This window comes from Colletotrichum truncatum (genome assembly GCF_014235925.2).
Source record: "Colletotrichum truncatum strain CMES1059 chromosome Unknown Contig_0002, whole genome shotgun sequence".
Classification (NCBI taxonomy): domain Eukaryota; kingdom Fungi; phylum Ascomycota; class Sordariomycetes; order Glomerellales; family Glomerellaceae; genus Colletotrichum; species Colletotrichum truncatum.
In genome coordinates, this window is record NW_027222399.1 from 674,926 (window position 1) to 687,213 (window position 12,288).

General features: G+C 47.7%; 1 protein-coding gene across 1 annotated transcript; it reads right to left on the reverse strand.

Annotated features, from left to right (window-relative positions):
* Positions 1–4,057: 4,057 nt before the first annotated feature.
* On the reverse strand, positions 4,058–4,402 carry CTRU02_203148 (uncharacterized protein; the record flags this gene model as incomplete). Its single annotated transcript, XM_070204151.1, has 1 exon — positions 4,058–4,402. One exon carries the CDS (start codon positions 4,400–4,402, stop codon positions 4,058–4,060), a length of 345 nt encoding a protein of 114 aa, XP_070061914.1.
* Positions 4,403–12,288: the final 7,886 nt, after the last annotated feature.

Below are 12,288 nucleotides of genomic sequence, written 5' to 3' on the forward strand. Positions count from 1 at the left end.
TCGATTCGGAACGGATTTGGAAGCGTTTAAATGTCGTATGTTCTTACAAAAAGTATGTCAAGGGTGAGGTTTCAAACCGCGCTAAGGAATTTCAACCTGACCATAGCTAACTAGCTGACCATGGTCAGCTGATCTCAGGGTAGCCCCACAAATCACAAAATAAGTGGGTAATTGGTCAGGTTATCCCCCCCCCCCAATGGTCGCCTTGACCACACCCTCTAACTAGCTGACCATGGTCAGCTGATCTCAGGGTAGCCCCACAAATCACAAAATAAGTGGGTAATTGGTCAGGTTATCCCCCCCCCCCAATGGTCGCCTTGACCACACCCTCGGAAAAGCCCCATGGTGGCAGGCGGCCCCGCCAAGATTTTGCGGCTGCGAACTTTTTACCCCAGACCTACGCAAGCTTGTGAGGCTAATTCTCTTTCCTTTTGTTAATTTCATCAACCAACTGCTGAGCGGCGGTAGGCTTAGGGCTGAAAACGATACTCTGATGACGGTCGCACGTCTTGTTTTAGTCAAGGGCAATACAAGTAAAGTTCATCACCACAAGAATCAAATCGTCTTGCCAAGACCAGTCGCTTCCGCGGCGAGTGTACTTTTGATGGGTAATGGTATTGCATTAGAGCTTCATGAACACCTGAGCAGCAAGGGTTGTAATTGCCGGAACTCCGGGTTGAAGTGGCTCCGTCGCTGGCAGACCTGCCGGCAGCCAGACAGTTGGGTATGAGTTCCGCGATCACTTCCCCCAGCACTTCTGATGGAGCGACTTCTTAATTATCAGACATGAGTTGGCATCATGTGAGAAATCTAGAACCGAGTCCATGAAATGCAAGACAATGCTTGTAGCCCCAGTCACCTGTTAGGCCGTCAGTTGGACATTGAGTGACTGAGGCAATAGACTAATAGTGGATTTTGGCAATGGTTGGCTGAAGTCCTGCACTTCATTGCTGTTGTAATAGTTCTGGGCCGACTCGACCGCGCCTTGGCCATGTGGTCATATGAGGACGCAGCTCCCGCGACCCTATTATTAATCGGCCCTCGCTCCGCTCGCTCACTTAGAGAAGACAAGCCGTTTTGTTCCTAGTTGATGCTGTGCCCGTGCCGTAGTCGGTCACAACAATCGCATAGCATGAAAGCTGTAGAGGGTTCTAACGGATGCCCAAGGCATTCGTCAGAACTCGAAATCAGAGAATCTGCAGCTGCAAATTCTTGAATCACTGAGATGGTCATAGTCAACCTGAGAAATGACTCGCCATTGTCCTTTTGGAATGCCCGTCCTGACGCAATGAACATCTTCAAATGTATGCTCGCGGTTATGGCGCCGCTTCAGCTTGCTATCCTGAGCCATAACGGTCTCTGCGTCAACCATAGCCATTCTTCTCGCAGAGTCGCGGGTTGCAGAGTAACGAAGGCCTTGTGCAATCGATAGTCTCAAGACACGCTTTGTCATTTCCTTGATGGTTTCGGGTTTAGAAAAGGCGAACGACGATGGGATATCGTAAAGTATTCCACGGTTCTCATCATTGGACTCTTGTTCAATTGGCACTTTCGTATGGGTTTTGGCCAAGGGTAGATGGGTGCCGTTCCCAGCTTGGTCAAAGAACCTGACTCGTTACTGTTTCTGGGACTGTTCAGGTTCAGCGAAATCTACCTTTCGTTTGCCGACTCCGGGTGTAATAGGCCAAAAGATGCAAAGTGACTGAGAATCAATAACTTGTTTTGTCAAGGCTTTTTCAGTCTCTGATTTGCTGTCTTTGGAAACAAAACTCAAAGCAGTGAGGTAAGAAGCGCTTTGGTCTTGTTTGAAACGAAGTTCCTGATCGTTAGATCGCTTTGTGAAGTGCTTGAAGTGCATGTACTCATGGTAAGAATTCTTCGTGTAGGCACGGATCATGTGAAGGGTCAGACTTCGCCTACAGGGTTGCAGTGGCAGCCGGACACCAGCCTTCAGCACTTGTAGAAACAGAGGTGCTACCCAATTGAGCTAAAAGCAAAAGGATACGTAACAACAAGTCGTCCACTTGCTGTTTGGCTGCACTTAAGTAGGGATAATGGCACAGCCATCAACCAGGCATAGCCCGTATCAGTGTAGGCACGGATCACTTGTATAGAGTGGTTGGTACTGGCCTATACATCCGGTTAGCATTTCCTTGACTGTTAAGGGGTACTCATGCAGTAGAATCTCGTAATAAAACAAAGATCGACTCACTCGGTGTATCCGGTTTACAGTCTGGTCCTCGATAGGACCACTCCAGGCTGGTTCCATAGCGAATGCAGCCTGGCATGGCCCATCAAGGTTGATTCCTTCTCTTCCTGTTGCGTATGACTGGAAAAGTACTGCAACTGATCCGGGTACCTCTGATCTGAAGCTTTTGATGATGGCCATGTCCGTTTCCATGAACATGTTGCCGTATCTTGCGGCTGTCGGAATCATCAACAATTAAAGAATCTTTTGAGTCACAAACACTAAGAATGGAGATGCCAGGTTGACCATTAGCTTCGCCTTGTGCATGTTGTCAATGAAATTTTGCTCAACGTAATGCAGTAGCTCTTGCATTTGCGGGCTGCCTTTTAGCGTTAAAGATAAATGCTGTGACGATAGTGTCAACGCTCACCGAACACACCGAAGGAAGCGTGTTTCTTGTAAGCCATATGAAACGCACACTGTAGACGTATAAGTACGTGCTTTCTCACGCACATACCCTCTGTCTGAATCAAGTCACTCTTTTACAACTTTTCTAGCCTGATTGCTATGTGCCTAGTTCGTCACAAGTGCTTAAAAGCAGTAGTCGGGACGGGGTCGTAAATATCCCTGGCTAGGGGGAGAGGTGCGTGAAGTTGACATTGGTCTTTCGCATGTCATCAACGTAATCAAATGTTGTTCCTGAAGAGACTGATTCCAGGAGCCGATTAATTCTGTAACCAGGTAGATTAGTCGCATTCATGGCCATGTATCGATACCATTTAATGAGAGGCGAGGGATGGTCAGAAAGGCGTTTTTCCTGCTTCCACATGTGATTGGCTCGAATTATTTCCCTTTTCTAAGTTAGTCTCCACTCTCAACAATCATGAACATTACATACAGATGAATCTGGAGGTTCTCATCTTGGACGGCCTTCTTCAAGTGTGCCGCTTATACAAGCCCGAAGGCCGAGACTATGAGAGATGGCAGGACTGACTTAAGGCTTATAGGCCCTCTGCCATCTTGTCTGAAGATGACTGAACTTGCCGATCGACGGATGATTGCCACAGAACTGAAATGCCGGAATTTCTCAGCCTACTGAGCCTTATCCTTGGAGTAGATAAGGCCTCGTACAATCTTTGGATGTATGACAAGGCTCTGATATACAGGAATACGGCAGGGCTCTAGTTTCTTTGACTTTTGAAGCTTGTGCAACAACAGGCTGTACCCTCCTTCGTGCGCAATGTCTCCCAGAAGCTCTTGTTCTTCTTGTTTGAGGTTACCAGCGCGGACAGCCCACATTACAGCTGCAAGAGCAATGTAATCCTGCAGATCAGTTAGAATAGGATGATGTATTGCGAAAGAAAGAAACAAGCCTTACCTGAACTGAGTTCCTGCAGGGCGTTGCGGTGATAACAATCGCTCTCCTTGCAGGAATTATTACTACTCCTTTATGCCACTTTCGGTGCATGTGCTGATCCTTTGAGCTTCACCGAAAACTGTTGGAATAGCCGAAACTCCGGGTTGAAGTGGCTCCGTCGCCGGCAGACCTGCCGGCACCCTGCCTGCCCACGTGTCGGGCAGACCGAGTGACGGCTATAAGTTCCGCGACTTCTTTCTTCAGCACTTCTGCTGCAACTTCTTCCATAGACATCAAACACAAGACAAGCAACCAGTTTTCCCCTCAGTTATCCCTCTTACGGGTACCCCTGTAATCCTAGCGGAAACGGCGATCTCGAATGTCCGATTCTATCGGGCGTAGAGAGATTCCGCTGTCTTCTTATGTAAGGACCTCTTTTGCCATGACATATACGTTGTAACAAGTATAACTCGCCGAGGATCCTTTCTCTTGGCGGTTGCGAGCCTTTTGCCCTAGACCCATGCAAGCTCATTGGGCCAATCACCTTTCCAGTATTCAGGCTTTTTCATGACGAACATGTTGTCTGGAATGCTGTTGCCAAAGTCAGAGATCACAAGCCAGTCGGGGAACATCTTGTGAATTTCGTCGACCCATTGCTTAGCGACCGTAAGCGTAGGGCTGAAGACGATACTCGGTCGACGGTTATTGTGCCTTGTCTTGCCAAGACCAGTTGTGTCCGCTACGAATATGCTTTTCGTTGGGTAGTGATATGGCTCCAGAGCTTCGGAATCACCGGAATACAGATTTTTCTGCAATGCAGTATTGGCATGCTGTGAGAAATCTGGAATTGATTCCATCAGATGAAGTACAATACTTGTAGCAACAGTCACCTGGTGGGCCATCAGTTGGAAATTAAGTGACTGAGGCAACAAGCTGCATGTGAATTTTGGTAACTGCTGTCTGGCATCTTGCACTTCGTTGCACAACATGAAAGCTGCAGAAGGGTCTAGGGGAGGCCCAAGGTATTCGCTGGAACTCGAAATCAGAGAATCTGCAGCTGCAAACTCAGTTGTGTCTGCATCGGCATCTTGGAGTGTCTTAGAAATAGAAATTTCTAGCTCGTCTTTGGATAGGCTGTTCAATTCCTTCTGTATGTTCTCGTTACGCAAGAGCCTTGACTGCCAAACAGTGGGGGGTCGTCTGTGGTGAAAGTTGCCAGCATGAAGGAGTCGCAGAATCATGTTCCTTTGCCAGTCAGTCAAATCTTTTACTACCTGAAAATCGTAAACACGACTGTCTCGAGGTATGAGATAGAACTCATGCCCTACTCCAAGATCGTCTGGTCTCATTGTATATTGACCACCCTGTGCTAGGTGGGAGCTTCGGCGCCAGTGAAACACCACCAATCCTATTGTTTTTTACTTATTCGATGAAGCGGGGCTGAAATTTCGTCCAACTTCTGGTCTAAAGGTCCTTCGCGGGCCGACCCGGGTCGAAGACGTTGTCAGGTGAGGAGTTTCGCTAGGGCGGCAGATCTGTTAAACCATAACGCAGGTGTCCTAAGAGGGGGCTCATGGAGACAGAAATCTCCAGTAGACCAAAAGGGCCCTAGACTGGGAGTGAATGTAGTCAGTCAACATGAAGGCCTTATTCATCACCTTAGTTGATGTTGTCTGATGTTGATGGGGTGAAATTTCAATGAAGGCTACTACTGGGCTTCAGAATTCCAGAGTAAGAGACTTTGCTCCTTGGAGTGATCCTCACGAAGGCCGATTGTTGAGATCTTCGGGGCCGCATAGGTATGGGTACTCTTCTCCGGGTTCTAAGCTCTTGGTTATGAAAAGAAGAGCATGAACTTTGGAGTCACTCGTTGCTTGATGGAATAGCCGGAACTGAGGGTTGAAGTGGCTCCATCGCCGGCAGTCCTGCCACCAACATCCTTGCTGCTTGGATTGCTTGATTCCATCTCTTAGGTGCAGATATCTTTTCTGAAAAGAAGAGGTAACACTGATCTTGTGTGAAGTTGCAGAGGTCCTTTGCAGTCAAGTTCTCTATCTGGTGGGACAGCACAGAACCACATGTTGTTGATGGCGAGCCGCCAATTGACAAAGTTCAATTCCTCGCAGAGATAGTCGATCAGCCCCCCAACGGAACTGAATTGATCGATTGTTGTCTCAAGGACGACGTGGTTCTCATGATACGTCGGACAATCGGGCCGTTGACCAAGGTCTAAGGTTCCTGCGCGAGAGACAGTATCTAAACACTGCGAAATGTCAGCTGCCGTCAATAGATTGTACCCACGCATAAGCCTGCAGACCGTGTCTTGACTGTCCAAGAGTTGAGTTCTTTGGCCAGCTGCGGTGGGCTTTTGTTGTTGATAGGCCTTTTGTCAAGTCTGGAATCGAGGAAGCCGGCGGTCGGGGGTTGGAGTTGGGGATCGGAGGTCGGCAGTACAATAGATGTAGTGAACGGGACCAAGGAAGGGAACCAGAGCTATCAGAAGGAGCTCTTGATCCCATGAGGGATTGAGAGGCCAAGAGATGAATGCAGTCACCATCACAACCTCTACTTTCTGACCTCTTCACTCTGTGCCGCAAACCTTCTGGCACCTTTCCATTTGCCATCTCGTTGTTCTCTTTGAAAGCCACCAAGATGGAAGGCAATTTTCCGCTGTCATCTTGTCTTCCGTTCCCAGTCTGTACAAACAAAAACTTTGTATGCATCGTGAGCGGCTTTGACAATATTGTCCTTTTTCACCTGGCTCATTCCGCGGCACATCATCCAGTCTTTCTGGCCGGCTTCTTTTGGCATCCATGCCCCAAATGTGTGGTTCCAGTTCGCCATACGTTTCTTAAAATAGAGTAAGAGATGGGAAACGTGTCGGAACTTCTCATTGAACGCTTCTCCTTGACAGGACTCAAGTTTGGGCCACTCGATTTCTTTCATGCAGACCGAAGGCAACAAAAATCCCAAGAGCCTGAAGGGACTTTCGGTCCCAAGTGCTATGGGCTACGCCACAGTTGATGTGGCATAAGAATGTGCCCACGCATTATCCCTAATTAAGTGCAGCCAAACAAAAAATGAGCGGGTAGTTTTGCTGCACCCTTTTGCGTGTTTAGCTCAATGGGATAACACCTTTGTTTGGTCACAAGCTGAAGGCTGGCATGCGGTTTGTTACTGCAACTCTAGGCGGGGTCTGACCCTTCCCAGCGAGATGTTGTATGTTAACTTGAAGCTGGTGGTTCTTTTTATTACGGAACCATCCGGAGTCGTCTTCAAAAAGTTGTTAGTTTCCTTGGCGATGGTAGCAAAAAGCGGTTCTCGTTCTGTACCGAGTGGGTAATTGCCTTCACCACGCGCGAAAGGCTCGAGATTGGTTTAACATTAATTCTGTTGTTCAGTGATTGGTTGCTAGTCGAATAGACTTGAAGTGTAATGCGTTGCTATTGCAAGTTTTCTTTTTTTTCGAAGGTATCGAGGGGTTGCGGTTGATGTCAGTTGTGGTGATTGTATATAGTGCCGTAGGCAAGGAAGCCTGCGTAGCAGAAGCCGCTGGAGGCTGGGTGTTTTAAACCCTCTGATAATAGTTTCAATCCATCACCAATGCCGTAAACCACTGAGATAGGTTCTACATGGCGGTGGCTATCGATGGGCAACGCTGACCATCGATTGAAGAGTCAGGTCTCGTAGCCCGGGAAGAGGATCAGGCGCTGCGATAATATTGCTTCAGCGCTTGAAGTCTCTTGTAACTTCTGCTGAATTTTCCGCTGGAAATAGCACCGTCACCGTAGGTAAACAACGGCAGAGTCATTGTGGGCTTGCGTAGACTACTCAAGCTTGAAAGACCCAAGTAGCCAGCTAGTGCCAGTTCGTTGTTGTGGAAGTGTGATTTCGATTCTTCTTTTGCCTTGATAAGTCCCCAAATATTCCAATCTTCTGACCGCTCAGTCTGAAAGAGTTGAGTTAAGTTAGGCCGCTTATTTCTGTCCTGGCACACTTTTTTGTCGTCCAAGGGTCTCGTATGTTGTCCGCCATGATGACGACAATTGCCATGGCTAAAAGAAAATTCAATTGACATTGTCCTTGCTCGAGTTGATAATGCAAACTGAGAACGGTAGATTCACACTGACCTTGTAACTGAGACAGAAGCCCAAATGAAGAGCCGTGTTGTTGTATGAGACCAAAGATGTAAGTTTCGCAGGGTGAAAATGGGTCCTATACGGATTATCACAAGCAAGCAGTTGATTGCCCATAATTGCGACGTGTTGAAAAAAAGTAATAGTAGCGGGTTCGAAGTGAAAGTGGGAGATACGGGCTCCCAGTCCGTCACGTATGGAAGAGAGGAAATTGTGCCTCATAGCCCCATATGCCGAGCGTTTGTCCAAGCGTCTGTCCGGGCCTCTTTCCGGGCGGTCGGCCGGCCCGGCCACAGATGCCACCGTATTCTAATTATGTCGACAAAAGAAGGTCAAAAGTGATGAGACGCATAAAAATTGTAGCGATTTGAGTAAAATTGTAGCGATTTGAGTAAGGAAAGTCAAGCTATTATTAATTGAAGAAGGAAAATTGATGTTCTTTGTGAGAACCAGATAAAGAAGAGGAGAAGTGAAGGTAGTGATTTGCAAATGGGAAAGGAAAGAAAGTAGGGAAGGTGAGCTTGATCTGAACAGGAAGGATCTTTTTCAAGGGAACAGAGGAGGTATTAGGAAGGAGGCCCAAGGTTGCGCTTCGGAGGGACCTCCTGCCTTGGGTGGGAGTGTATACCAGGCCCTGAAGCTCATGAAGTCTGTGATTGGTCTTGCCTACTTTTTCGATCGGTAATTCTGTCTGCACGATAGTGTTTGTTTGGTAGAAGAAAGCAGTCGATGCGATTGATGGGTGGTCCTGCGTATTTGTTGGATGCAAATATGATGGGTGGCTACACATGCTGTTTCTGGTTCAAGCTGGGATGGATCAGGAGGAACGAAAATCTACTCGTTCAATGAGGAACTCGCGGAAGACAAAGAGGAGTAATTAATGTCGGATGCCGTGTTATAGATATTTGTGAGGCGAAAAAACAAAGGGAAATCGAATGGCGAAAGTGTTTGCACATGACCTCTCTTTTCGAATGTTGGCGGGCAAGCACAGGTTTGTACCGAAACGCCAAGGGTAACAACGCTCTTTTAGCAGACTGCGAATAACTAGAATGCAAGGTAATACAAGGTCTGGTGGGCCGATAACATGCGATTTTCAGTTTTTTGCCATGCAGAGAAAGTCTTTGTGAGTGCCCACCGCCTACCCCCAGATGCGGTTGACAACAGAGTCCCACTTTGATTGCCGCCTAAGCCTTTGTATGTAACTACACAAGCCTCAAACATACAGCTGTCGTGACATACTAACTGTTCTTTTTGGACACTCTCATTCTAGAAGATTTCGTTTGCTACTGTGGAAAGTATGTTTCGCTCTTCGCAGCAGAGCTAGGAGCCCCTCGTCCGGCGTTTTCTCCGAGAGAAGAATCTCTATGGAAAACACACAAGAAAAAAGCATGAGACTCTGTTCTTTTGTCGCTTTATTCACCACAAGACGTGGAAATTAGTCGAAAGTATAGTCGAGTTTTAAATTAAAAATCAGTTGGACTGTGCTGCTGCCTATTGACGTTGTAGTCATAACGGAGTATGGGTCCGGGCTATGACCATCAATCCATACATTCAGTTAATACTTCCCTTACCAGAGGAACTGCTTCGGTACCTTACAAATCAAGGATCCGAGCGGGCGGTTATGTGAATGCCTAGCAGCTATCTTGATATTCGTCCGAATTCAAGCGTATGTTGGACCCCTTATAGCGGCAGGCGAATTGGCTGCGTGGCGGTTGCTGTGATTTACCATCCAGCTTACGTAATTACTTCCAAAAAAGAGACTTATGCGGAATTAGGATGAGGAGCCCGTAGCTACGTAACTGAAATCCCATGAAGGCGACGTTGTCATTACTACTATCGGCCATCTTGGTCTACTTGATACTCTTGCATGAAGCCTTAAATATATTATTATTATTTATTCAATGACCTATTAAGCCTTTTGGCTAGATATTTCCCCCTCACCCTCATTTACAGTGATTTTCATGGCTCTCTGCTTCCCCAAGCTCTTGTCAGCTGTCGTGTTGCCCGTCGACTATTTTGCCGCGCTTGCCTTTTTAAATTAATCATTCCCTTCATCTAGGATAAGCTTTTCGAGCCTCTCTGAGTTTAGAAAAACTTAGATTTACCCCCTTTTCAACCCATGAGGGCTCAGCTCACGAGGGAATATCTCTTAATAATCCCAGTCTGACAATGCCTACTGCTTTCTGTACAAAACTTGACTTCCGCATATTTATATCACTTATTAAGAAAATTGAAGAAAATGCCTATGTTAAAGACCTAGGGTGTGTCGATGGCGTCGAGATGCGAGCATCACTAAACTATGAACCGCCGGGCGATGCGAAACTTCACTACATATTAGCAAATGTATCTGTCAGGCTGGGTTTGACGCTCTAGCAATGACTGCGATTTTGTTGAAGGTCCCTATATTTTAGAGACTGGCCGAGCAGCTAGAGCGGACAGAGCGCCCCCCGTTTGCAGCCAGAGCAGCGGTGATGAGAGGGATACGGCTAAGAAGCTAGCCACACGGCCGAATATCAAATGTTTTGAGGAATACTGCTCACTGTATGATATGTCTGCTACCCCTAACGCTTATCGCCCTCTCATTGATTTACATTCCAACCAAGCTGAACGAATCAACTATCAGATTAGCCGCGGTGGAAACGCCATGGCCATTTTTCTTCTCCCTTTCAAAAGCCACTGCCTTGATTTCTCTATTGAACTTTTCAAGACACATGACAAATAATCCAACTTTGCAACATTCCTCGGACCAAAACACAGGAGGGAAACCTAGCCCTGGCAAGTTCACAAAACTTTTGTTGATACCCTCTGCTCAAATGATGTATCTGCCGTGTCAAGTTCTAACTCTTTTCACCTAGACCCAGAGACTCTAATTGCCAAAATGGGGCGAATTATGTCTATAATCGCTTTTTTTGGAGTCATTGCGCTCTGTGGTGTTAATGGTGCTGTCCAACGCGCAAATCCCGCAGAAATGGTTTATTGTGTCACGTACCTGTCGACCTTCTTGGAGAGGGTGCCTATTGAGATGGTAACATCAGGGCCGAAATCTCCGGCTTCATCTGCCTTTGCTACGGTGCCTGTCACAGTGCCCACCAGCTCTCTTAGTCCCCTGGTATCAACACAAGCTGGAATATCGGCGCCAGGGGGGACATCTTCACGGAGTACAGCTCCGGGAGGCATCTTTCCTGGAGAAACCCTTTCCGGAGGTACTCTTCCGGTTATTACAACTTCGGGTAGTACGACTTCATCAAGTGCAGTCGCCTCGAGCCCCACGCCCTCCCCTAGCGGCGCGATAACTGGCCAAGCGGTCATCTTTCTTGCAGCCCCTTCCCCAGGGGACTCCAAAAGACGAGTGAGAAAGAGAGCTTTGGGGGGGTTCATAAGCACAGAGGCCAGCGCAAACCCGCCAACTTGCGACCTCGGCAGCGTCTTTATCCTTTCCGAGGGACGAATATTTGTCAGAAACCAGCCAGTTTTCTACTCACCAGGGGAGCCTTTCAAGCAATTCCGTGGCAGTGAATCTCCGCCGGCCGGTGCCATCCTTACAACATTCGCCGCCGTCGAAGGGAACCTGCAGTTTAGGAACGATTCGCTCCCCAGTGGACAGTCAAGATTCTGCCAGGATATCATCACCGGACAAGTTTATCTCACTTTTACATCAAGCCCATTAGGCTGTTTACCAATTTCCATCGTTACCTATGGAAGTAAGTCGAATCCTGACAGACGTAATGTCTGAGTACTTGGCAAATCGCCAGCTAACCTGTACTGATAGTTGAGCAATGTCAGAACGGAAGGATTGTATCGGCGGAGACGTCTGGATCAAGCAGCACCTCGTCGACTCAGTTCTCACTCAGCTCTAGCATCTTCACGAGAAGCGCGCGATCTATTAGCTCCAACAGCAACCCAACCAGGCAATCACCTGTTGAGACGCCAATCCCAACCACTGCGGCTGATGTAACTACTGCGTCGGCAGACGTAACGAGGACAGGGCTGTTGTCTGATAGTTCTCGTGTTTTTGTGTCCACCGATTCTTCGACCGGCACAACCACTGCCGCAGCCTTCACTACCACCACCACAACAGAATCTGTTACCTCAACACTTGCCAGCTCTTCAAGCGTAGCGTCTTCTAGCGTTGAGAGCGCATCGTCTGTTTCTTCCTCAACAGTTGCGAGCTCATCAGGCGTAGGATCATCTTCCAGCGTTGAGAGTCCTTCAAGTGTTGCATCAGCATCCAGTGTTGAGAGCTTATCGTCTAGCAGCGCGAGTTCATCATCCATTCCTTCTTCCACACTTGCGAGCTCGTCCTTGTCTATCAGTTCATCCTTTAGTTCCCAGGAATCATCTCCAATTGCTAGCATGAGCTCTACATCATCTGCACATTTTTCTAGTGTAGGGGAATCGTCTACTATATCTGCTTCTAGTAGTTCGTCTACTGTCTCCCCGTTCTCGTCCACACTAAGTATCGTATCGTCGACGTCAGCAAGCATATCTGCCACTTCATCTTCGGCACAATTTAGCTCTTCTAGCTCAGCTGCTCCCACTCCGACACCAAGTGCTGGTCCCTCGAACTTTTGTCTGCGAGTTCTTAATTCAGGTGTAGACACCTCGGG